Source organism: Podarcis muralis, chromosome 14 (assembly GCF_964188315.1).
Source record: "Podarcis muralis chromosome 14, rPodMur119.hap1.1, whole genome shotgun sequence".
NCBI lineage: Eukaryota > Metazoa > Chordata > Lepidosauria > Squamata > Lacertidae > Podarcis > Podarcis muralis.
In genome coordinates, this window is record NC_135668.1 from 43,496,461 (window position 1) to 43,524,037 (window position 27,577).

The 27,577-nt window shown below is 45.6% G+C and overlaps 1 protein-coding gene across 1 annotated transcript in view; it reads right to left on the reverse strand.

Annotated features, from left to right (window-relative positions):
* Positions 1–525: 525 nt before the first annotated feature.
* FAM20C (FAM20C golgi associated secretory pathway kinase) overlaps positions 526–27,577 on the reverse strand; it is a 105,755-nt gene continuing 78,703 nt past the window's right edge. The window contains exons 4-10 of the mRNA XM_028706062.2: positions 18,952–19,044; positions 16,836–16,951; positions 11,936–12,116; positions 9,360–9,469; positions 8,628–8,709; positions 7,212–7,271; positions 526–3,420 (exon numbers count right to left, since the gene is read on the reverse strand). Coding sequence (XP_028561895.2) covers positions 3,168–3,420; positions 7,212–7,271; positions 8,628–8,709; positions 9,360–9,469; positions 11,936–12,116; positions 16,836–16,951; positions 18,952–19,044 — 895 coding nt within the window. The 3' untranslated portion in view covers positions 526–3,167. The remainder of the gene's footprint in view (positions 3,421–7,211; positions 7,272–8,627; positions 8,710–9,359; positions 9,470–11,935; positions 12,117–16,835; positions 16,952–18,951; positions 19,045–27,577) is intronic.

The following is a 27,577-nucleotide window of genomic DNA, read 5'->3' on the forward strand; positions in this document are numbered from 1 at the left end:
ACGCATGCAATGCCCTCAGCATGAAGTGCCGGTGCCAGAGAACACTTAAGGTGAAATTCAACCCCGAATGCAGTCCCGGGACTTTGCACCTGTGACTGAGGGCTCCGTTTGCACCCAAGCTGTCAGGGCTGAGCTGTAGGTAGCTGTCGGAGGAGAGGCGGTAAGGAGGAACCCAGAGAGGAGCCAAGAAGTTGCAGCCAAGAGAGGCAGAGAAACGCAGCAGAGCCAAGAAGAGAATCTCATTGCTGGGACAAGTTCCCAGTCCAACAGGAAGCCCTTCCTGTCCAATGGGGACCCTGGCTGGGCAGGGCCAGCTCAGAGCCTGTTTCCATAGGGATATCTCTCTGATTATACAGCAGGGTGGAGACCCTGGAGCTCTCCAGATGTTGTTGGCTGGGGTGATGGGAGCTGTGGTCTAGCCACATCTGGAGGGGGAAAGTCCTACTACACAGTGAGTTCGTTCTCCCGAGTTTTCGTTCTTTCTTATTTTTGTTCTGCTGAAATGGACAAAATAAGCATCGCATAGACTTTCTGGCTACACATTTGCCATATCTTTATTGCACTGGGACCACATTGCAAACAAATCCACCAAAAAAAAAAAAAAATGCTGCAAAAGTAAGTCTATCACTGCCAAAAGCAGCCTTTTTTTTGTCTGTTTTTTTAATCTTCAGGTTGTTTTTTTTAAACTCGTATATGTATATATTTACACAAAAACTATCAAAAGCAAAGTCTGGAAAGCAGCTGCTCTGCTATGACAGTCTAGAAAGATAAGAGCCGCTACTTTTCCTTATGGATAAATAGTACAATTTGTCATATATCTTTTTTTACATCACTTTGTAAAACCACATTCAAGTATTCCTGTCAATGCACAAATTATCAAAATCCGCTTCTTGACTACGTCGCTGTAGCTTTGACTATGTCTAGGCGGGTTGCCGTTTATCGAGTGGGGCTTTTTGCCTTTGAAAACAGTTTCTGAGATGTCTCCATCCTTGAAGCGCTGAGCAGACATGGGTGGGGTTGGGGCGGAAGAAATTTAAATAAAGCGAAGGAAACAACCCGAACACAAGAATCTTAATGGCACATTGAGAAATAAACGCAGAAGGCATAGCTAGGGATGGGTGGATCTCTCAATTTGGGTTTCTCCTCGTTTCTCATTTCTGCCAGTGCTGAGTTCAGTTCTTCACATTTCCACATCAGTTTGCAATTTTTAAAAAATAATTCCTCATGAAAATCCACCAGCATCTTAGTGCAAAATTCTTCTTAGGAGACACATTCTGGTTTGCAATTTTACTTAATGCACATGTTTTCCCAAGCGATTTGGACCAATAAAATGATAGACTAATATGTGCATTCTGACCCAAGCTTTATGGGAGTATACATAATTTTTTTGTACATTTTGCACTAGCTTAGAGAACTGCCCTGCAAAATGCAGAATTTCGAAGGATGGCTGCATTTTGGTTCATGTAGCATTGCGGTAAGTAGGTTCACCTTCAAATATCAACTGAATCAAATTTCTTCCCCACCAAGAGAAGTAAGTAATAGTACCATTCTAGTCTGCCTTGGTCAGACCACACCCAGAGTACTGTGTGAGGTTCTGGGCACCACAATTTAAAAACATGTGCAAAGGGGGATGGCCAAGATGAAAGAGGGTCTGGAAACCAAGCCTTATGAGGAATGGTTGAGGCAACTGGGTATGTCTAGCCTGGTCAAGAGCAGACTGAGAGGAGATGTTACAGCCATCTTTATATGGAAGATGGAGCAAGCTTGTTTTCTCCTGCTCCGGGTGGTAGGACCCAAACTAACGGATTCAAGTCACAAGGAGATTCCGACGAAACATCAGGAATAGCTGGCAGTAAGAGCTGTTTGACAATGGAACATACTGCTTCAGACAGTGGTGGACTCTCCTTCAATGGAGGTTTTTAAGCAGAGGTTGGATGGCCGCCTGTCATGGATGCTTTAGTTGAGATTCATTGCAAGGGGTTGGACTAGATGATCCACAGGGTCCCTTCCAACTCTGCAATTCTCTGATTCCTAAGCATGTTCTTCTATAAGACTGTACTATTTAAATATGTGTCTGTGGGTGTGGAGGGGGAGGAGAAAGCTTCTTCCATGTCGCCAATTCTTTTGCACTTTGAAAGCTAGCATGCCAGGAACAATATTTATAGGCCAAACCTTCCCCTTGACATGTTACATTTCCTATGCGCATGCAGTTTTGAACTTGGGGAGCACATAATGGTTCGATTCTCTCCCTGCTTGGGACTCCTGAGTGGAAACAGTCCCAGGATAGTTGCTAACAGTGTTGACTTATTTCTATATGGCCCTTCCTTGATAGTAAATCGTGAGCTGTGAACATGAGACGGTTGCTTTCTCCTTCCCTCCCTCAGGCTTGCATTTTAAAAACAAAACAAAACCAAAAGGACAACTTTTTCCATATATAAATACAAAATATTAAATAAAGATCTGCTTTCTGTACAAACAAAATAAGCTCAAAAGGAAAGGAAAGAAGTGCATTTTGCCACCAGGCAATTCATATTCTCAAAATATTTTTCCAAATTACGTTTTGGGGATCGGCTCTTTTTAAAAAGTGTGGCAATGAGTGCATTTCTTTTTCTAATCACTTAATCCGGAGATAGACAACTATTCCTTTACCCACCTCAAAATTTCCTGCAAGCCCTTCCCCACATTGCTGGTATGCTTCACCCATGTGCCCCGCATGCCTGTGTGTCTTGTGTCTGCGCGCATGTTGGAGAGGGCTTGGCCACAACCACATCGCAGGATCTACAGCAACACAAGGCGGGGCTTGCCAGAAGCTCCGCCCACAAGGTGTAACCCTTGCGCCGCCACGGGCCACGGGAAGAAATAATTTAGGGCTGAAGGGAAGCAGGACTGCATGGAGGCCGTGGCAACTGGGAGGCCGCATCTATAGAAAAACTTGTAGATTCCCCAAGGGGCATCCAAATTGGTCCATCTGGTTGCGCCCGAGCCCCAGAGCTAAATCCTCTGCAGTGCCAACGCCTTAGCTACTTTGAGAATGGTTATTATCGCAATTTCTGAATTCACTGAATTCACACAGCGGCATACACAGTCCCTCGCAAGACTGTTCCTCCCTCCCTGGCTCCGATTCTTTCTTTCACGGAACCAATAAAAACGTTGTCCTGCGATCTCCACTACCTCTTGGTAGCCATTGTGTTCACGTTGGAGACAAAGTCATTTTCGACGACGTTGCTGTAGCCATCTTTCTCTATACAGTCACTGACGGCCTTGAGGACTATCCGGAGCCTTCTGTCCATTGCTTCCAGGTGCAGCTTGTACAAGATGGGTGCGATCTTGTCCATCAGCAAGGATTCTTCCATCAGGTGGCTGAGCTTGTATTCCTCCTTGGCTAGCAGCTGCAACCGCAGGTAGGTGGACTTCCGTATTCTAAGGAAAGGAAGAGGCAAGGTGATGAAAAAGGACCGCATTTAAGGTTTGCCGTGGCGAGTGGTACATGGAGTTCTGCCCGCACTACTGGCTCTGGCGGTAGCAGGGGAAGAGAGGCATTGTGGTGGAGTGGTTAGAGCAGCAGTTCCCAAAGTTTTTCAAGCCACTTCCCCACAGGTTCCATAAACTCATCCCCAGGCCACCCTACCTGATAAAAACATTACAGTGGTACCTTGGTTCTCAAATGCCTTGGTACTCAAACGCCTTGGTTCCCAAATGTCAAAAGCCCGGAAGTAAGTGTTCCGGTTTTTGAACGTTTTTCGGAAGCCGAATGTCCGATGCGGCTGTTGGCTATGGCTTCCGGGGCGCCTGCACCAATCAGAAGCTGCGCCTTGGTTTTCGAACATTTCAGAAGCCAAACAGACTTCCGGAATGTATTAAGTTTGGCGCTTTTGTTTCTGCTATTTATTTGCGTTTTTGTTTGCGAGGCTTTTTCAGTTAGTTTCTTTTTGTGACTGTGTGGAACCCAGTTCAGCTACTGATTGATGGTGTGACTGTGGAAATGGATAACAATGACTATCATCAGTGCAGTTAATGAAATAATTAATTTGAATTTTTTATCATCTGCAATACTGTCTTATTTATTTTATAGTACAGTACATTGATAATTGCTTTAATTTTATGGATCAATGGTCTTGTTAGATAGTAAAATTCAGGTTAAATTGCTGTTTTAGGGGTTTTTAAAAATCTGGAATGGATTAATATTTGCTTTGCATTACTTTCTATGGGAAAGCACGCCTTGGTTTTGGAATGCTTTGGTTTTGGAACGGACTTCCGGAACGGGTTAAGTTTGAGAACCAAGGTACCACTGTATTCAGAACAGGGGTCTGTTTGACTCACTAAGGACGATCACAACACAATAAAATGCAAGTTTTGTTGGCATCTGTCTGTCTTGAAGGACAATGGAGTGCACCTCCAGGGGTGAAGTCAAACGGCTGGAGAATCACAGCGCCTGCTGTGGCTGCAGAGACCGGTAGCTTGTAACTGCTGCACATTCACTTGAAATTCAATTAACACTATTTAGTTTAATTAATTCAACAAAATGAATACAGGCTTGAGGCTGAAAAAGCTTCCCCATTCTGATCTGAACCCAGAAAGCAGCAGAAGCCTTGAAATGGCAGCTGGAGGCAGTTGTGGTCTCTGGAGAGCAACCAAGCCATCAGCGTAGTCTGGGATCCAGAGCTTCTGTGTCAACGGCACCCAAACATTTTTGAGAACTGCTGATAGCCTTAATGATTTTTCTGCCTGTGTCAGATGCCGCACGATTTTTAATTGCATTTTTATGGTTTCTCTTATTTCTTATGCTGTGTTGCAATTTGCATGCGGCAGAATTGCAACGCTGTGAAATGCAATAGAAGAAACGGAAGAAGCAATAAAAATGCAGTTTCAAAATAATTCGGGTGTTTACTGTGAACACGCCACGGACCACCGGAGTGAAGCTTGCAGATCACTGGTGGTCCGTTTTGGAAGCCCCTGCTCTGTGCTGTATGCCACTGAATACTAAACAGCTTAGGAGCAACAGCAGGAAAGAGCTGTTTGTGTTCCAGCCTCCGCTTGTGGCTCTCCTGAAAGCCTCTGGTTAACCACTGTGGGAACAAAATGCTGGACCTTTGGTTTCATCCAACAGGGTTTTTCTTACATTCTTCGCTTACGGCCCTCTTTCTCCCTCACCCTTGTGCTCTGTTCTGTAAAAGCCAGATTTAATTAAATGTCAAGTACTAGTCATCTAATTCCGGGGACTGGAATGCACTGAATCCAAGGTACATTTTGTGCCCTCGGAAAGAATCAGGTAACCTGAGATCTCAAAGGGCTGTTTCATTTCTCAGTAGGCATCACCTTGGCTTTCTAACAGCTGGTCCAGGAAGGACAACACAATGGAAATTGGGGGATGCTGCAAGGGTAAAGAGGGAGGGGAGGGTAAACTAGGCATGGAGCTGGAACAGTTCCAAAATACCAAATGGATATGAGTTTCTACAGGGCAGAGAGAAAGAGGGGCTTTCACTAATGTGCTTCTCCCCACTCCCCAACAGATGCTCTGGGCCACGAGTCTCTGACAAAGTTTAGATTGCCGTGGGGGGTGAAAACTCCTCCTCCATCACTGGGTACATGCTGCCAAGTTTGCTGCTTTGATGGAGCGATGTACAAAGGCCCTATTTTGCATTTTTTCTCTGGTCAGTCTAACTCTAGCTTGGGAACCTATGGCCCCTCCAGATGTTCCTGGATGACACGGACTATTGGGCATGCTATCTGAGACAACATCTCTATTCCAGCTGAAGGGCATTTTAGTATCCCTGTAGGATAGGCTTGTGGGACATGGGTGGCGCTGTGGGTTAAACCACAGAGCCTAGGACTTGCCGATCAGAAGGTCGGCGGTTCGAATCCCCGTGACGGGGTGAGCTCCCGTTGCTCGGTCCCTGCTCCTGCCAACCTAGCAGTTCGAAAGCACGTCAAAGTGCAAGTAGATAAATAGGTACTGCTCCGGCGGGAAGGTAAATGGTGTTTCCGTGCGCTGCTCTGGTTTGCCAGAAGCGGCTTAGTCATGCTGGCCATATGACCTGAAAGCTGTACGCCGGCTCCCTCGGCCAATAAAGCGAGATGAGCGCCGCAAGCCCAGAGTCAGTCACGACTGGACCTAATGGTCAGGGGTCCCTTTGCCTTTACTAGGATAGGCTTTTACCTTAGAAGGGGGCCAAATATGAGAGAACGGCCTACCCAGTGACTTGACGCCTGAGCATGTGTTTCTAGGAGTGACTTGAAACATAGAAACAATGGCTTGCATCTGATGTGGTGCTAAGTAACCATGCTGCACTGACAGGATGGTTACGAAAGTGTTTCCCCCCCTCTATTATGTATTTTGTGTTTTTTTAATCTTGTATTTTTATGTTATGACCCGACCTGAGATCTGTGGATAATCGGACGTTTATTTTATTTATTCCATCTTTTATCTTTTACTTTCTTCTTTTTCTTCTCTTCTCTTCTTTTTCTGCAAAGTATGTGTATGTACATATTGTACTATTGTGTATTGTTGTGTAAGTTAATGTTGAATGTTTAATATTTTTTAAATAATTTTTTTAAAAAGAGAGATCTGTGGATAAAGGGCAGTACAGTGGTACCTTGGGTTACAGACACTTCAGGTTACAGATGCTTCTGGTTACAGACTCTGCTAACCCAGAAATAGTACCTCGGGTTAAGAACTTTACCTCAGGATGAGAACAGAAATTGCACGGCAGCAGGAGGCCCCATTAGCTAAAGTGGTACCTCAAGTTAAGAACAGTTTCAGGTTTAAGAACGGACCTCCAGAATGAATTAAGTTCTTAACCCGAGGTACCACTGTATATAAATTTAATAAATAACAACAACTACTTCCCCCTGGTGAAATTAAAATGGCTTTTGGGCACGTGGTTCATGCCTCTATCACTCCCAGCTGTTCGGGGAGGTCCAGTTGTTTCTTCAGTGCCTTAGAGCAGTGTTCCCCAACCTTGGGTCTCCAGCTGTTTTTGGACTACAACTCCCATCATCCCTCACTAGCAAGACCAGTGGTCAAGGATGATGGGAATTGTAGTCCGAAAACAGCTGGAGACCCAAGGTTGGGGAACACTGCCTTAGAGAACTGCCACCATTACAGACCAATCCTCAAAACACTTACAGCGTTTCTTGAGACATTGCCCACCCCCGTAAATCATTCCCCATGAGGCTGCCACTGGGCTCATGACTGACAAGGGAAGGCATACCTGCAGCACTGATTTAAAGGCACCAAGATGGATAGCTCGTCGTGGGAATATTTTCCAAACCTATCACAGAGACAGAAACAAGAGAAGAGAGTGTCAGGAGGGCATCTTGAGGCATCAGTTTTGCAACAGAGTTTGTTTAACCGGGATAAACGTAGGCGTGCAGTGCTGGGTCTGGAAAACTGCATCTCTTTCCAATGACGCCCCCTGATGGTGGGTGGCTGGAATAAGCTACCACTTCTGTGGGCACAACATCAAGGTGTGTTTTAAAAGTCTGTGAGGAAGAAGAGTCAGCCACCTTCTGAGGGGGTCAAACAGTCCTTGCCCTCAGAAAGTTCTTCCTGATGTTTAGTTGGAATCTGCTTTCTTGTCATGTGAATTCACTGGTTTGAGTCCTGTCCTCTGGAGCAACAGAAAACAAGCTTGCTCCATCTTCCATGTGAAAGCCCTTCAGATATTTGAAGACAGCTATCTATCCCATGCGCTCTAAGTCTTCTCTTCTCCAGGTTAAACATGTCTGGCACCCCCAAGCATTCCTTGTAAGTCTTGGTTTCCAGATCCTTTATCATCTTGGTTGCTCTCTTCTGCAAATGAGTCCTTCTCAGCACTCATTGGAGATGCTCTGAATACAAAGTATATGCCCTACCACTGAGCTATGGCCTTTTGCCAGTGCAAAAATCTAAGAAGGCCCTGTAGCTTTAAGAGCAGCTTTTGCTGAGGGACACGGGTGGCGCTGTGGGTAAAAGCCTCAGCGCCTAGGGCTTGCTGATCGAAAGGTCGGCGGTTCGAATCCCCGCGGCGGGGTGCGCTCCCGTTGCTCGGTCCCAGCGCCTGCCAACCTAGCAGTTCGAAAGCACCCCCGGGTGCAAGTAGATAAATAGGGACCGCTTACTGGCGGGAAGGTAAACGGCGTTTCCGTGTGCTGCGCTGGCTCGCCAGATGCAGCATTGTCACACTGGCCACGTGACCCGGAAGTGTCTTCGGACAGCGCTGGCCCCCGGCCTCTTGAGTGAGATGGGCGCACAACCCTAGAGTCTGGCAAGACTGGCCCGTACGGGCAGGGGTACCTTTACCTTTACCTTTGCTGTGGGACATCTGCAGTAAGCAGAGTTTCCCCTTCTGTGCAATTCTTAAAGTGACAAGAACTTTCTCAAGATCTACGGCATGGCCAGTTTATACACTGGTCTGCAGGAATGATAAGGTGACTGGTTGTGGACTTATTTATTTATTGTGACTCCTTACACCTCAGCTTTTAAGGAAAACATGGCAAATAAGTAGCTTAATATTAATAATCATCATCAGAACCCTTCCCACAGGGCAGATGGTGTCAGGTGATTCTGTGAGGGGAGGTGGGTAAAAATGTTGGGGGAAATTAAACAAATATATTGGTTAAAAAGGGAAAGAAACACCAGCAATTACCCTCTTCCGTTGTCTAAGTGGATAATAAACGTCTCATTTCCAAACTTCTCAAAGGTTTCGTAATGATGGCGATCCATATTGCCTATAAAGGGGGGGAAAACGCAGGAGGGATAAACACAAATGCACACCAAATACTTATTAAATGGCTCGGAGCCTGGAAAAGCAACAATGCACATATTTCCGTCAAACTTTGGTTGTGTTCACACATGACAGTAAACCATGGATAGGTAATGGATCCCTAACTCCACTGCCCCCCGCAGGAACACCCACCTGTCAATCACAAGACGCCATAATGATATCAGGTGACTGGCACCTTTCACAGTTGAGAGGAGGTTGTGTGCAAACACCAGTGTGGTGGGCTCCCTTCCAAGTCCATAATTCTATTCTACGATTTATGGAAGATCTTTGCAGAGGGGGAAAGGCTCCTTCTGGAGTCGAAAAGGAACATTTCCCCCTCTGCTGAGAAAGCAGTTTGCATTTGATCCGCTTCCTCCAAATGGAGCACAATTCCCTCCACAGCAAGCCCGTCGCCTTGCTCCACAATTGATGGGGCCACTCATCAGAAGAATAATTACATGCTAATCTATGTATCAGTGCAGGCTGTGTGTGTGTGTGTGTGTTTGCTTAAAAATGAAATGAATTTTTCCTCCATCCCAAAGGCCTGCTAACATGTGCAGGACTGAGTTGGGATTCACACGGTGCCATTTTTATTTCGAGATCTAGGATACCTACCCATGAGAAAGTCAAAAATGGTCATGTCCATTATATCCAGCACTCGGGTCCCCCTGTCGTAGGGCGGTGTTTGCTTGACCTCTTCGCAATAGTCCGGGTCAACTTCCCACCTGGGAAAAGCAACAGTGTTAGGAGAATGTAGATGGAAAAACACACCGCTCTTATCTTTTCAATATTAAAGTCAGCAGGAGCTTTCTCCTTGAGTTCAAAATAAACAGGAGAAAATCTTCAGGGCTTTCTGGCATGCGTCCCAATTTTATTTCTCTCTCTCTTTGTGTGTGTGTATTACAGTCACCCTTACAAGAAGCTGACAGCCAGTGTGGTGTTGGGAACAGTTTTAGACTTATTTATTTAGCAAGATCTGAAGGAGAAGGAACTGATTAGTCCTCTCCTTTTCGCGGCGAGAGCGACAATAACTAAATACTGAGGCAGGAGAATTAAGTTCAAGAATCTACAGTATTGGTACTTTAGAGTTTGGCAAATAGTTCTATTGGAAAGATCATCTCACAGACTTCAAGTAATGAAAGGTCAAAGGAAGACGGACGTACTTTTGACAGGGTGGCATTTGCCTATTTATTCTATAAATAGCCAGGAATCTAAAAGATCACTTCCAATTACATATAAGATGGTTCGGGACTTCGGTACCAGAATCAGCTCCCTGGGTGGGACAGAGTCACTCTACTGGGTTCCCAGCAGGCAGAAGGCTGTTGCTTTCTGGGAGACAGATGGGGTGATGAGGAGGTCAGCATGGTGCAAACACAATGGAAGGAGGATCCAATCCAGCACTCCTGCTCCTGTTTTTCCACCACACTGACCTCCCTGCTCACCTCTTGCTCCAGGTAAGCAAGCGACCCACCTGCTGGTAAGGTAGCGTAGGAGAATGTCCCCATTTTATTTCATCTCCGAATTCATTTTGTGCATTCAGAACTTTGCAGTTTGAAATCTGTGCATGAGCTTTACTAACAAACAGGCTGCTTTTAAGGAGACGTATGGGCAAGCTGTGGTTCTTTTATAGTTCCTACCCCAACTGGAAGGGATAGAATATGATCGGGGAAGATGTGACACGAAGAACTAAACGCTAGGAGGTTGGCTGAGCAAAGTAAATACACTAAATCCTAGATCAAGAAGAGACCCCAAATGTCAACATAGATAACTGACAGCAGACATTGGCTGACAGATAATACACAGAGCTATTAGAGGACAACAAAGAAAGATGCTGAAAGATGGTTATGTGTATTCACATATTAAAATGAGAACATTGGGGTAGTCAGAAGGGTCAAAGGATCTCTGAGTGGTTTAAGAATGACAACAGTGTGTTGTAACTGTTTTACTGCGATGAAGACAACTGCTGTGATAACTGTCTGATTGTTTAAGTGGTAATCACTTTTGTAGCTGGATATATATAGTGGTACCTCTGGTTGCGCACAGGATCCATTCCACAGCTCCAGTCAAATCCCGAGTAATTTGAAACTGGAGGTGCCTGTTCTGCGCATGCGCGCGGCACAGTAGAGCGCTTCTGTGCAAGCATGGTGAAACCCGGAAAAATACTTCTGGGTTTGTCGTGTTTGCATCCTGAAGGATACATGACCAGAGGTGTGCGTATCCAGAGGTACCACTGTATAAAGGTGATGCCTGGCAGTAGTAAAATACAACCCCTTTCTGATTTTTTTTAGGATTAATAAAGGCCTAAGTTTTCGCTTAAAACCTGTGTCTATTGGTGCTCCTCTTGGAAACCCCAGTAAAGGTGAACTGTTACTAATTTTCTCGACACTAGCTTTGTGGCCCCACTTCACCCAGACAGAAACAGCTGTTTGATATAGATTTACTGAAGCTTGCACTCATTAGAGCTGCATCTGGTCAACTCCTTCTGCACCACAATGCAGGTGTACAGGAGGGGCACAGGGAGAAATCTGGGAGGAAGAAACAGAATACCTAGAAAAAGCAATGCGGGGCAGGGACACACAGATTCCTCCCTTTCACATCTCCGTTTTGGTACAGCTGCGTGTTGGTGTAGAAGGAGGCAGATTCTTTGTCAGTTCTAGAGAATGCAAGGGGAAAGGCTGCAGCTCAGCGGTAGAACATGTGCTTTGCATGCAGAAGGTCCTGGGTTCAATCCCTGGCACCTCCAGGTAAAGCTGGGAAATATCCCTGCCTGAAACCCTGGAGAGATGCTGCCAGTCAGTGTAGACAATACAGGGGTAGATGGACCAATGACCTGAATCAGTATAAGGTATCTTCCTCAGTTTGTGATTCAGTACAGCTGCAATGGAGTCCAGAAGCTTTGATTTTGAAGCTTTTCAAGCGGACTCTCCTATGGAGACTATGACATCGGCAGGGGGAAAAGAAGATCACTTAATTGAATTAAATAAAAGTGGTGTCCAGATGGGGGAACATGGGTTGGAACAGTTTATGGTTTTGCTCTCCTCAAGAGAGCCAAGTGAAGTCGATGGAAATGTGCCCGTCATTCTCAGCAGGTTTTGAATCAAAGTCTGGCTACGAAACCACGGAAAACTAATTGCCTGCTGCTCATAAGCGGCCCAGCAAAAATAGCCACTGGGGTGCCGGGAAGGACTCACTCAGCTTTCTTGCGCTTGTGGTAGGAACGTCTCCACGGATTCCTCCAGGTTTTCCTTTTGGCCAAAGACAGGTCTGGCAGAAAGGCAGCGAGGGAGCCTTCGATCTGATCTGGTTTCCCGCAAAGAGCATGCTCCGTGGAGCAGTAGTAAGAGCACTCGCCGTAGAAACAGATGTTGTTGGCTGAGAAGAGAGAGAAAGAGAGAGGTGGTGAGGGAGCATCTTCCATGTCTTTGATGTTAAAAGAGAGCAACGGAATGACTAGCTGATACAAATGGGACCTGCTACAAAATGCTGCTGTGTATCCTCAGCTCCTAGCCAGGCAGACGTGCCCTTTTCCAGAATACTCCATTTTGTTCACCACCTGCTTTCCTGTTTTTATGGCTACTGAGCAGATATCTTCAGCTCCTAGGAGGAACATTCAGCTTGAGGGTTCCTGCAAGTTGGCCAGCCAAGCCCCTTTTCCAGGCTATGCCATTCCAACCACCTCCCATTTCCTTGTTTTTATTTTCCAAACTGACTATCAACACCCCAGTACTCATGTTCGGCTTGCTCAGTCCTCAGTGAGCTAGGTTTTTCCTTTGTTTGTCTCACTATATATTCTTTTCTTTTTAAAAGAAAATTACTTCTACTAGCCTCAACATCTCCCTGAGCAAAAGCCAAAAAGCAGTTGGTCCCCCCCCCCAAAAAAATGTAGGGGTGTTCTTCAACCTTTTGGCCTTTTGGACTAAAACTCCCATCATCCTCAGCCAGCTTAGCCAAAGGTCTGGGATAATTGGAGTTTGGTCTTGCAACGTCTGGAGAACAAAGGCTGAAGAATACTGTCCTAATACAGCCAGGAGTAAGGGTTGCTGATGGTGGAAGTTTCAAGATGACAGGAGCCTTCAGGAGATGGGAGTCAGGTCTAGGTCAGCGATAAAAAACACAATGTCTGTGAATTTAACTCTTTATTCAAAGAAACCCAAACAGCGCAGGCCTAGTGATCCCAGCGACTCTTTCCAGTAGGTCTTGCACAATGAGGCAGTTGTGAGGACTGAAGGTCCTCGCTTTCCCTAAGTCCCCTCTTTTGCAGGGTTTTCCCCAAGCAACTGGGAGACTGCATTTTCTGCTCTGCTCTCTTCATTTCCCTGCGGGTTCTGGGAGACTGGATGAGCTAGCTGCAGCAGGAGGGGGAAGACTCCCTGGCTTCTTCAGCAGCCTAGCTCATCTCTGTGTCTCCCACCCCCTGCCTCTGAGTCTGGACTGCTCTCTGCCACAGCCTCTCCCTGCTCACTAAACCCCGTTGCCTCTTCAGATTCCAACACCTCCTCTTCCTAGTCTGCTCCCTCTTCCCCGTCTGACCACTCATTGTCATCCCACCACCAATCCCCAGGCTCTGAGCCTTCTTCCCCTGGGGGTTCCCTTGGGGGTTCCCCAACTGTAGCCTCCCACCAGTCCTCTGCATCTAGCCAGTCCATGACAGTAGCCATCAATAGCCCTCTCCTCCTGGAATTTGTCGTCTCCTCTTTTAAAGCCATCCAAGTTGGTGACCATCATTGCCTCCAGTGGCAGGGAGTTCCAACTTTCATTTATCTGTCCCGAATCAGCTTCATTGCATGCCCTCGAGTTCTACTTTTAATGGGAGAGGAAGAAAAAAAGCTTTTCTCTATCCACTTTCTCTTGCAGAATGGAGAGGGAGGCGTCATCTTATATTTTGCCTCAGGCAGTCATATTTTATGCTTGCCACAGGCTGTGGTGCCCTGTTGGGTAGCTGGGAGAAAACCCTGGGCCTCTTGCTGTGTAATCTGTGGAGAGAGTCCTCTGTGTCTTGGTAGGGTTAGAAATATGGTTTGCACAGTTAGTCATTTATCCTTCTGCACGTTCAAATCCTGGAGAGCGATACTCATCTAACACACATTCAAAGGAAACACAGAGAGATCTTAATCTATCTCTCCTGGGTAACAGGAGCAGATATGCTATTGTTTGCTTACTCAGAGGGAGGGGGGATACTGGGGTGGAAATCCATAATCCCCTGTGATTGGTTAACATGAACAAAAGCCCCAGCACTTACTAACTATGTAACATTGATTTCGGTAAACTGCCGCTTCAATTACTCTGGAAACTATGGCAGACATTGTTAATATGTCTCTTTTTGCTGCTAAATTACCACTCATTCATCCAAGGCCTGAAGTTATAGCAGTCGGCCCAACTGCAAAAGGACGTATCAGTGCATTTAAATAATTACTGACCTATTTCCATTCCTCACATTTAGTCTAAAGTGCTCCAGCCCTCTTTTTCTTTCCAAACGTAGCATTGTGTTATCGACTTCCCGCCTTCCCCCCTCCCTGCCACTTTCAGGCAGGTTTCTTCGAACAAAAGGCTGGTGCCTTCGATGGAGAGTAATTCTTGAACAAAACTGCCATGGCCATTTTTCAGCCCCAAATACCCTGTAGAAACTCCAAAACAGCTATGCGTGTGTTTCTGTGTGTTTAAGAGATGAGGATGAGGAATCGCTTGCCTATGGGGCAGCTTCAGGCCCATAAGGGAACTTCTAGCTGGTTAGGGGATCCAGTTTGATGCATGAGGTCATCTTCCACAAATGGAGTCCACCTGTCAATCAGCTGGAGGAGGTGGGTTTTCATTTTGCTGGGTGCTCCAGTTCATGAAATTGTTTTGGAATTCAATAGGTTTGCCTTTAAATGCAACTCGATCAAATTTCTTCCTCATCCTTACCACCAGGCTTCAGCAAAGGTTGCAAAAGAGCTGTCGTTATTATAACAACCCTGGTTATATACTGAAGCCCAAGGAACAACCTGAGTAATTTCCAGAAGTAAAACTGCAGAGGCAACTTGGGAACTTAAAACAACAGAAGCCCAGGAACTCACTGTTCAGGCTGCCAGCTAAGATAACCGTCTCCATACGATCCTTATATAATTCTAGACGTTCATAGAACGGTGCAGCCTCTGTCTATTTTTGTTAGCGAGAGGAGTCCAGTTAAGAATTTTAAATATCTGCAAATCGCTTGAAATATTTACGTGGAGGTGATCTAGCTCCCCCTGCCCATTTCTTTGCCAGTCAGCTGTTATTAACAAAACGTCACCAGGGGTCTTTCTCTACGAATGCTGAAGTTCATTAAGCCTCACCAGTATAAGCAGAGTATGGAACGCTGGCATCAAAAGGCAGCGATTCAGGGAACAGGATGGGCACAAAGGTTTGGACTCTGCAGGAAATGGAGAGCCGTAAACTCCATCCTGCATGAAACGTAAGAAAAGTCTGCAGGATCAGGCCAAGGGCCCATGTGCTGGGCCCGTGGGTAACCAGAGTAACGCAGTCCAGGTCCGGTCCTGAATCCAAGGGTTCCGCAAGGAGTCAGTCCGACAGGGCCAAGGCAGGACACGAGGCAGGAAACCAGGCAAGGTCAGGCACAGGATCACAGGCAGGTTCTGGCAAACAGCAGCATTGCTCCCTGGGACGGGGTCCAGCAGCCTTTTATCTCTGTCGGGGTAATGGCCGGTCGTGATCCCCCAGGTGGCTCACCTCCCTGTCTCGTCTGAAGGCAAGCACTCCTCCTGCGAGTACTCAGGTCTCTCCTTCTCTCATACCTCAGTCCCTGCAGCTCGGGAGATGTCGGTGGGTTACTAGACCCAGAGGCCGCCTCAGCCTCTCCTGCCCAACTGGTAGTGGAGCAGCTGTAAGTGATGGCCCAGCTGGAGGCAACATGGTAATCCCCACATCTGGAGCCAGGGCAGGCTCAGGCCCCTGACTCGGCCCAGCTGGTGCTTGTTGCAGGGGAACCTGTGCAGACTGGGGCTCTTCAGAATCAGGCCCCAGACTAGGTTCAGATGCCGCCTGAGGCAAAGAATCTGGTGCTGACTGAGACTCCTCTGGCTCTGAGTCCGAGTCTCAGCCCATCACAGCCCACCTAGTCTAGCCAACCACAGTGGCCAACCAGATGCCCGTGGGAAACCAGGGAGCAGAATAGGAACACGAGAGCCCTCTCCCCTCCTGTGGTTTCAGGAACTGGTATTTGGAATCACTGATGCCTCCAACTGTAGAGGCAGATCATAGCCATCACAGCCAGTAGCCAGGGATGGTCCTCTCCTCCATGAATTTATCCAATTCTCTTTTAAAGCCATCCAAGTTGGTGGCCATCACTGCCTCTTGGGGAAGTGAGCGCCATAGTTTGAATAAAACATCCACACCATACATTTACAAATCATGGCTTTCCTGCAAAGAATCTTGGGAAGTGTAGTCTACCTCCCGCAAAGCTTGGCACCCTTAACAAATGGTGGTTCCCAGGATTCTTTGGGGCAAGCCATGTGCTTTAAATATTAGGAGACCTTAGGGGAGATTAACCAACTCTGGGCAGAAAGATGTATTTACGTTGTACAGTGGTACCTCGGGTTAAAAACTTAATTTGTTCTGGAGGTCCGTTCTTAACCTGAAACTATTCTTAACATGATTTCTGTTCTCATCCTGAAGCAAAGTTCTTAACCCGAGGTACTAGTTCTGGTTTAGCGGAGTCTGCAACCTGAAGCGTCTGTAACCTGAGATACCACCGTAGTCCACTATATCTGGAAGGCCAAAGATTCAGTTTCCCTCTTCTAAAAGATGCAGGACTCGGTGGCAACCATCAACCTGACCTGTGCCATGTTAAAATAAGACCTGTTTTTATGGCAGTAAGAAAAATATGCCCTCCCTCGAGAGGCTCAATTGGCACCAACCTTGCTTTATTTTCTATGTCAGGCAAAAAAAAAAAGCTTATTTTAAATAGTGTAGTTTTTATCTGTGCTGCTAGATGGTTGATCGCCTTATCCAGTTTGTAATTTTACTTGCTGTATTGCTGCAAAGCCCTCTGGAATATATTGTCATAAAGATTTTTTAATAAGAAAGTGAATTACATTTCAGAACGGAAGTACATACCTGGTGAGATGAAAAAGGTCCTCCATAGTTTCTTGTCACGCGTAACGTCCCTTATTTCTCTGGTCATGTTAACTAATCTGCCTGCGACTGGTGGGACACGCCGGAAATCCAGGATTCTGAGCGGGGGGGGGGGGGGAGAGAGAGAGAGAGAGAGTATGGCATTGAAATTACAATCCTGGCCATTTCAGTTTCTCATTTTTCCTGTCTTGAAATCTGTTTTGCCCACTTCTGTACCAGAAGGTGTTTGGGCAGCCAGTTCTTTCAATAGATGCACTTTTGCAAGCCATTTTCCCATCTGTAGTGCATTTTTGATATACAGTGGTACCATGGTTCTCAAACGCCTTGGTACTCAAACAACTTGGAACCCAAACACTGCAAACCAGGAAGTAAGTGTTTTGGTTTGTGAACTTTTTCCAGAAGCCAAATATACTCCATTTTGAGTGTCATGCTTCCGTTTTGAGTGCCACACTTCCGTTCTGAGTGTTAAGCTGAGGTCAGTCTGTTTTTGCTATTTATTTTGCGTTTTTGTGACTGTGTGGAACCCAGTTCAGCTACTGATTGATCGATTGATTGTGTGACTGCAGTACATTGTTTATTGCTTTCATTTTATGGATCAATGGTCTCATTAGATAGTAAAATTCATGTTAAATTGCTGTTTTAGGGGTTGTTTTTAAGTCTGGAATGGATTAATCCATTTTGCATTACTTTCTATGGGAAAGAGCGCCTTGGTTTCGGAACGCCTTGGTTTTGGAACGGACTTCTGGAACGGATTAAGTTTGAGAACCAAGGTACCACTGTATCAGTATCCCAAATACACACACTTTGGGGCACACCCCCCCCCCCCCAATATATGTGCTTTTTAAACACATTTTGTTTGCTCGTTTGGAGCACAGAACGGCAACATTCAGAGAAGTGTTTTGAAGGATTGCTATGCTCTGCTTCACGGATTGCTTAGGAAATGTAAAATAGGTTTGCATGAATGTGCGAACTAAACAAACTCACTACCCTCAAGGATTGTACATACTACTGAATTCAAAGGCAGCCTTTTTGCTTGTGTTGTTTATAGACCTCAGCAAGGGGCAATTGGGTGCCCTACTTTACAATGGACAGTACCTTGTCTGAATGTGTCATCTGTTTGAAAGGCTGCCTGGCCCAAGTCTTGTTAATTTATTTAATTTATACCCCACTCCTTTTCTCCATGGAGCTCAAGATAGTGTACATGGTTCTTCCCCTCCTCAGGTAATCCCCACAGCAACCCTGTGAGGGAGGTTAGGCTGAGAGGCACTGACTGCCCCCCTCCCAGGGCAGGATTTAGGTTTGATGAGGCCCTAAGCTACTGAAGGTAATGGGGCCCTTTATATGTCCAGCTGTCCTTTGTCAGCAACAAATTGCCGCTGTTTTTCGTGTTGAATATATGCTACATGGTAATTTATGGACCTAATAGGTATCTAAAGTCACATAACAAACAGGAGCCTACATGACACAAAACACTGTTGCTGTATGTAGGTTTTATTTTATTTGTTTTTTATATTATATTTTGGAGATGTACATCCAGGTTTTTTTCCTTTAATTTTTTTGGGGGCCCCCAAGAGAGTGGGGCCCTAAGCTATAGCTTGTTTAGCTTATATGTAAATATGGCACTGCCCCCCCCCAATGAGCTTCATGGCCCAGTGGGGATTCGAACCCTCGTCACCCAAATCCTAATCCAGCACTCTAACCACTACACCACACTGGCTCTCAAAGAAAAGGAAAGAGAGCAGACGGGGGGCTTGAAGTTACCCAAACAGCTCAGGCATAGGCAAACTCTGGCCCTCCAGATGTTTGGGACTACAATTCCCATCATCCCTAGCTAACAGGACCAGTGATCAGGGATGATGGGAATTGTAGTCCCAAACATCTGGAGGGCTGGAGTTTCCTATCCCTGCAATAGCTGTTAGCACCTCAGACAGTGGACTGAGCAGGCACACAGTTCACAGAGTCAGACTTCACAAGGGTTGTTTTTTTAAAACAAACAAACAAACAAATAAATAAATAAATATCCATGCAACATACAAACCTAAAACTCAGTAGGTGATTCCCTGCCATTTTGTTGTTTTTATTGCTCTGTGCTCCCTACCTGTCCAGGTGAAATGCTGCAATTTCCGCATTGTGCCGCTCGTAGTCCGAGAAATAGAAAAAGTCTGGGGGAGTTTCTTGCTCTCTCGTTTGCCTGTAGAAAGAAAGATAGGAGAAGATCGCACACTTGAGGCTAAGCAACAAAAGGGTTAGTAAGTCTCTGTAGTGAGAAGCCTTTGGAGCCTTTTAAGCAGGGATGCTTGAGGTACACGTTAAGTTGTGGGTGAACATATCAGACGACACAGCGATTCTTCAACAGCTGTTGTTTATTCACAGGCCCACAACAGAACTGAGCTGAAGGGTTCAGCCAACCTGCTTATATAGAGCTCAACTACAAAGCAACAGTAACAACTTTCTGTAACTATCCAATCACTGAACGTCACTTTCAATTCCTTATTCGCATATGTGGACCTGAGTGAAAACTATCTACAGTATCCCCCTGCTGGCCCAGGGTGAGAACTTCAGTACATAACAGTACATGATTCCTGTGACTGCTGGTGCAAACTTACCTTATCCAGGCTCCCAGGTTAAAGACCCATCTGGTCTTTACATTGAAAGCACTATGGCCATGGTTTCTCGCAAAGAATCCTGGGAGCTGTAGTTTCTAAAAGGTGATGAGAACCCTATTAGGAGACCCCTATCCCACTCACAGAGCTACAGTTCTTGGAGCGATTTAACAACCAATCTCTCTTTCTATGGAACTCTGGGAATTGTAGCTCTGTGAGGGGAATAGGGGTCTCCTAATAGGGTTCTTAGCACCTTTTAGAAACTACAACTCCCAGGGTTCTTTGAGAGAAGCTATGACTGTTTAAAGTGGCAAGATACTGCTTTAAATGTAGAGTGCAGATGGGGCCTAATCTGAGGGATGGCAAACATTTCTCCTTCAACATTTGCATTTCCACAAAATCTGCAATACAGTAAGCTTGCAACTTACACAAGGCTTACGTTCTGGGGATTGTGCCTAGAGCCAAAATTGCATATACAGTTGTACCTCGGAAGTTGAATGTAATCTGTTCTAGAAGTCCATTTGACTTCCGAAACATTCAGAAACCAAAGCACAGCTTCTGATTGGCCGCAGGAAGCCAGTTTGAAAACTAAAACACTCACTTCCAGTTTTTGATCATTTGGGAGCAGGAACGTTTGACTCTGAAGGCATTTGGGAGCCGAGGTACGACTGTAGTTACAACCTACTGGGTTCAATGGTAAGTGGGATTGCTGAAGTCATTTCCCCCGGAACCCTGCCTCCTTCCCACTCCCTTTTTAATTTTAATGTATATTTTTTTGCCACGAGCAAAAATTGAATGCACACAAGTAATGCACATAAGTTGTAGGCTTCCTGTAAAATTATTAGCTCAAAAGCTGCTACAAAATATGGATCTTGGCCTAAAATACATATAGAAATGCATATATCAAGCTAAAATGGATTTGCTATGTATTTTGAGATGAGATACTACTTAAATCTGAATTTCTGTGCGATTGATATTACAAAGCTGCAAATTAATTTTTATTTAAAAGCATTAAATAAACACCAGTTAATATTTTAAAAATCTCTAAGTGGTGCTCAGTCTAAAAATTAAAAATTAAAACATCAAAACAGAAAGACAACCTAGAAGTCTCAAACACATGAAACAGGGTCCCTGCTCAATGTGGGGGAAAATGCGGAATACACTTAAGAATCAACACATGGAAAATGGGGCTGGAAGTAGACGGTCTCATTCATTCCCAATTCAGAGTGGTTTTGAACACATTATTTCAGTAATCTTACAACAGCCCTGAAGGTAGTCCAATATTACCACCCTCAAACTGCTGATGGAGCTGCAACTTAAGTTACGTCATATGTGCCATCTGACTGCATTGTACAACATTCTCACATCTACAACTGTGCAAACAAGGCCTAATTATGAGAAAATTCCAGGTTTCAAGCAACGCATGTGTATGGGAAAGTCCCCCCCCCCAAACCGTCCCTTCTCAACACACAAACACTCTGTCGAACAACATCTAAGGAGAGCAGCAGAAAAGATGGTTGCTTTATTAGACCCTTGTGAATCCCAATTATAACATTTCCGAAAGTCATCGTGCTTCTCTTTCAACTTTGGCTGCTGCACTGCTTCCGCTGTAGAACATGACAGTTCCGTTTTACATCTGAGCTCCACCAATGTTCTCTCCATCTCCGCATTTATAGTCACTTGGCATGTGCCGTGCTCTCCTGCATATTAACAAGCTCAAGAGAAGGAAGAACCTGTAGTTCCTTCATCTCGGGTGCATTTGGGGGCAGGATCGATCCAGAATGACTATTATTATGATGATTATTTGCTTTAAATCAAAACCTTATGGGAATTCGAAGAGGGGTGTGTGGGTCAGTGCAGGCTCATCCCACTCCTAGCATTAGTGTGCCCTGAAGTGCCGCCCCACTGCCTGTGGGTGCCCAGGAGAAGATGCTCTATGTCATGTTCAGGCCCCTTCCACATGAAGTCTCTACGAAGCTGAAGTATTGCCAATGTGGCTGGAGAAATGGCCAAGCCAATGGTAGCTAACTTTTTTGGGTCCATGGGCCCAAACCAACAGGAGGGGCTGTTGTGGGCTCCACTTGCATACAGACTGCAACGGGCCACCAGGAGCCACCTAGGGCAGCTGTGGGGCTTGCTGATGGAGAATTTCTGAGAGACAAGTTTGCAGCTAGACAAGCTGGACATTTCTCCTTTCTGGAGTGGGGCCAGATAAGGAAGAACTGGGGAAAGATGCAGAGTTCTATTAGAGCAAAAGCCCAGCAGGGAGAAGGTGCTGGGAAGGATCTCAAGGGGTTCCACGGGCCTGTGCTGATATCTCCAACTATAGGTAAAGGACCATTAAGTCCAGTCAAAGGCAACTATGGGGTTGTGGCGCTCATCTCACTTTCAGGCAGAGGGTGCCGGTGTTTGTCCACAGACAGCTTTCCAGGTCATGTGGCCAGCATGACTAAACCGTTTCTGGCACAACAGAACTCTGTGATGGAAACCAGAGCACACGGAAATGCCATTCACCTTCCCGCCACAGTGGTACCTATTTATGTACCTGCAGTGGCGTGCTTTCAAACTGCTAGGTTGGCAAGAGCTGGGACAAAGCAATGGGAGTTCACCCCATCGCAGAGATTCAAACTGCTGACCTTCTGATTGGCAAACCCAAGAGGCTCAGTGGTTTAGACCACATCGCCACCCGCGTCCAAGTATACCCAACAAAGAGCCAGTGTGGTGTAGTGGTTAAGAGCGGTAGATTTGTAATCTGGGGAACCGGGTTCGCGTCTCCGCTCCTCCACATGCAGCTGCTGGGTGACCTTGGGCTAGTCACACTTCTTTGAAGTCTCTCAGCCCCACTCACCTCACAGAGTGTTTGTTGTGGGGGAGGAAGGGAAAGGAGAATGTTAGCCGCTTTGAGACTCCTTCGGGTAGTGATAAAGCAGGATATCAAATCCAAACTCTTCTATCATGAGAGCAGAGCTATCTGCCGAAAACATTAATTGTTCATTGCTGCTGCCTCTCGGACATAGGGAGTGGTCATTACAGCACTGCTGGAATAATATACTCTTGGAAATGTTACTTTTCTATTAACTCCCCACAGCTCCAAGCAACAATATAGATGGCTATTACTAATCTTGACAACCCCGCAACCCACTGCCACCTGCGCCTTAGTTTTGCATTTTTATGTATATTGTATTTAAGAATACAATATACATAAATTCAGAGGAGTCACATGGAAGTTAATGCGCTAAGATAGCCCCAGCTAACTTGTGACCTTCCACCATCCCTGACCATGTATATAATAGAAAACAGAATTGTATATACATTCTACAATTCCCCCCTTACATATCGCTCTCTTACATTTTCTGGAGTTGGTCCTGCGTTTGCATATGCAACAGAATGTGAGAGAGGCTCAGAGGAAGATGACAGGAGACAGGGCCTTTTCAGTTGTGGCTCCCCATTTGTGGAATGCCCTCCCCAGTGAGGCCTGCCTGGTGCTTCCGCTGACACCTTTTCCATGCCAGATGAAAAACTCACTTTCTGGCCTGCCCATTGTTGGATTGCAATTTTATTGTTTGCTCTTAGTTGGGACACCAAAGCAATTTCGTGTGTTTTCTTTCTTTAAATGTATTTTTTACCTATGCTTGTGCTCTTAAACACGTTTTACATTGCTTGTGCACATTTTGTTTGTGTAACAAGCAACAAATGAGCTGTAACAACAACAACAACAACAACAATTTCTTAGCACCTGAAAGGAAGGCTGCCGACGTCTTCCAAGCTATTCCCCTGCATTTTCTGATGTTGACTCTGACTGTGCAGAGACTGAATCGAGATTGCCCCAAGGTAGTGTAAACCTGATTTATCCTAAATGAAAGAGGCAGCCTGTAGACAAAAGGAATGCCTCTGAGGCTGTCGCGCCATTGTCCCTTGCACCAAGCTTAATAAATTTTGCACATAGATTAGAATCACTTGCAAGATTCTTTACTAACACCACTTGGCATGCATTTCAGGGGCTTAGTGCGTCCTTGGGAAAATGAATGGTACTTGCTGTGCTAATGCATCAATGGGTACACGGTGCCAAAATGACCCAACGCCTTTCTCTAGCGCCGCTGGAATCTGGGTGCTTGAATTCTTTGGCACCGGCGGTGGCATATCTGGTTACACACCAGCCATTTCTAAGAACAGGATGTCACCGACAAATGTAATAAGGAAGGGAGGCCAAGTCAATGGGTTAGATTTGACATGGACAAGGTGTCGAAGTAAAGCTCACACAGTGGAGCTTTCCACTTCCCTCCTCCTGCCATCAAGAGAATTGGTGCAGGCAACGAAGCAGACCAGCCACAGCAGACTGTGTTGAAGGGGCTGCAGGGAGAATCGAGAATCCACTGATATTAGGCAAAGGAGACTTTTCCTCCACTGACCTAAGACTGGAGACCTTTAGATTGGAACAACCTATGGGCAACCACCTCCAAAAATTAACATCAACCTGCATTAGAGAAAATTATTTCAAGTTAATACATAGATGGACGCGGGTGGCGATGTGGTCTAAACCACTGAGCCTCTTGGGCTTGCGGATTAGAAGGTTGGTGGTTCGAATCCGCAGGATGGAGTGAGCTCCCGTTGCTCTGTCCCAGCTCCTGCCAACCTAGCAGTTTGAAAGCATGCCAGCACAAGTAGATAAATAGGTACTGCTGTGACAGGAAGGTAAAAGGCATTTCCATGTGCTTTGGTTTCTGTCACGGTGTTCCATTGCACGAGAAGTGGTTTAGTCATGCTGGCCACATGAACTGGAGAGCTGTTTGCGGGCAAACAACAGCTCCCTCGGCCTGAAAGCGAGATGAGCGCCGCAACCCCACAGTCACCTTTGATTGGACTTAAACGTCCAGGGGTCCTTTACCTTTTACCTAGATGGCATCTAACACCTGTAAGACTCAGCTATATGGACAAAGCATCCTCTTCCACATGGTGGAGAGGGGACAAGGTAATGGGCACGACTTTCCACATGTGGTGGACATGTAACTTGGTGCAACCATTTTGGGAAAGGACCTTCTTGTCTACACATCGCACAATGGAAACAGAATGTATAGACAATTGCTTTATCTGAGAAACTACGTACCTGCCCTGAATGATGCCTATGATACAGATGAGTTTGTTGAACTATGGTACTTTTTTATAAAATACTCAAATGAACACCTTTGTGACTGGCACTCACCAACTATATATATAGGTTTATGGGGAAATCTGATGCATTAGTTTTCTGTTCTGGGGGAAGGGCTGGGAGCAGCAGGAAACCAATTGTTTTGATAATGTTTATGTTCACGCTTAAATCCTTTTTCTGGAAAATGAATAAAATATTTAACTTTTTAAAAAGAGACCGGCAACCTTTGTCCTGTTCTCCCTGAGCTCCTGAGTCAGTAGTGGACTTGCCAGAAGCAACAGGGCAGCAACTGAAGCAGCATTCAAGGGCAGGTCCAAGGTCAGAGTCCAAACCAGCAGATTCCACAACAAAGGGTCAAGTGAGAGGCAAAATCTGAGCAGCCTGCAGTCAGGTTTGGTGCAGGCAGATGATCCAATAGCAGGAAAAGCCTAGAAGTTGTTCCAGGAGCAAGTCCAGCCCAGCACTGGGGTTTCTCAGCTGGAGCTGCTCGAACCCCACAAAACCTCAGCTGACTCCTATCCCTTATCTTCTGAGAGGAGGAGTTTACTTCTAAAGAGTCCTTTACTGATGAGGAATAGGGCTGGGCAGTATATTGTTTTCAATATGTTCAGGGAAGTTTTTAATATTTAACGCTGTACTGTTTTCAACACTTGATTGGGAGCCGCCCAGAGTGGCTGGGGAAACTCAGCCAGGTGGGCGGGGTATAAATAATAAATAATAATAATAATAATAATAATAATAATAATAATAATTACATCATGATATATCACCAGCTAAACATCATGATATACCAATATATCACAATGTCTGAAATAAGGCTGGAACTATGTAGACTAAGGCATTGTTTTTCCTGCATGATGGCTATTGCATAACACAAACACACAACATGATTTGCAATATATATTGCCAGGACAAAAATTATGAAACTGATATAATGATATGGACTTTAAACCAGTTTCAGATGATATATAACCCAGTGCAGACACACATTATGATTCACAATATTTTGCCAAGTCAAAAAATTTGAAACCGATATCGCAATACGGATTTCAAACCAGTTTTGGATGATATATTAATATATCACCCAGCCCTAATGAGGAGTTGCCTATGGTTGGGTGCTTCTCCAGACTGGCTGGGTTTCCATCTGGAGTTTAAGGCTTTCCCTCAAACTTGGGACCCATTCCTCCTCGACGTCAGAGGCTGAACTCGCCCTGGGTGCAGATGGCCCCTCCTCAGCCTTGTCAAAGGATCCCAGCTCCTCACCCCCATATGGAGCTTGATCTAGGGCTTGGTGTAAAGCTGGGACCTTCTGGCCTCCTCTGATGAGGAGTTTCCCAGCTGAAACAGGACAACTTTCCACTGCAGCCCCAGAAGACAAAGCCTACAGTGTTTGGTTGCCCCCTCCCCAACTTGTGGAAAACCTTTTTTTTGGGGGGGGGGGAGGGTATTGGAGGACTGCAGGGAAACCAAAGATCCATTGCACATGCATTGTTCAATAGAGCCCAATGCGTCAACCATGCACTAAATGGATGTTCTATTCATGATGAGGGCCCACAGAACAAAGCCAGAATTCTGTACTATACATTTAAAGCAGTCTCACTTTACGTAGTCTTGGTTTTCCCCCAAAGAACCCTGGGAACTGTAGCTTCAGGTTGCTGAGAGTGGCTAGGAGACCCCATTCCCCTCATATAGCTACAACTTGCAGAATAGAATAGCTGTTTCTTCCCAGGGAATTCTTTGAACTGTGGCTGTGTAAGGAGAACAGAAGCCTCTATCTCTCTATTTTAAGGAGAGTTCATTTGCCTTCAATATTCTCAAAAAGGCACCTACACTGCTGCTTTGGTCATGCAGCAATTTATTTAAACTGCACTGATTTAATTGAAAGCCGGTTGATGAATCAACTAAATAATCTTTAATCGGCTGACAGCCTGACTATATATAATTCCCAAGTCAACCATTTCCGATGTACATTGCTTTCTCTCTCCCAATATAAAATTGTTATTCTGCTGACACCAGCGTCATCCAAATGGGCTTCTGTATTCCAATAAGGGAATCAGTTTGGCGGAAAATTTATTGACAGATGAAGACTTCTTTTTCCCTTTCCTTTTTTTTTTATAAAAAAAGAAGAGGATAAAAAAGCTTTTATCTACACCGAAATAAAATGATGTTCAAAAGGGAAATGACATAAGCCGCAGAAGCAATTAAATCAAAGTAGCAACAAGAAAAACAACACTGCAGTAATTTGAGGGGTCCTCCTAACTGATTGGTCCCCCCCCCCAGTAGGTGTATTCTGCAATCTGTCTTTAGCACCACAACAGTGAAAGTGGCGGATCTATACTGGGTGGTCCCCATGCCATCCTACTTTGTTAGCATTGTGAGGTTCCACCAACTTCACTGAATTATTGCTATCTGGAGGAACTCTTGCACTCAAAGTGCAACAAAAGTGGATCAAAAAAACCAAGCTGGCACATTTCATAGAATCATAGAATCATAGAGTTGGAAGAGACCACAAGGGCCATCGAGTCCAACCCCCTGCCAAGCAGGAAACACCATCAGAGCACTCCTGACATATGGTTGTCAAGCCTCTGCTTAAAGACCTCCAAAGACGGAGACTCCACCACACTCCTTGGCAGCAAATTCCACTGTCGAACAGCTCTTACTGTCAGGAAGTTCTTCCTAATGTTTAGGTGGAATCTGAACAAGCACATAAGAAGAGCCTCCTGGGTCCAGCCAATGGCCCATCTAGTCCAGCGTCCTGACCTCACAGGGGCCAAGCAGATGACTTAGAGCAGCAGTTCTCAACTGTGGGTCCCCAGATGTTGTTGGACTACAACTCCCATCATCCCTGAGCTCTGGCCTTGCTAGCTAGGGGTGATGGGCGCAGAAGTGTTCTGCGTGCTTCGCACATGCGCAGAAGTGTTCTGCATGGTTCGTGCATGCGCAGAAGCACTCTATGGCACTTCGCACATGTGCAG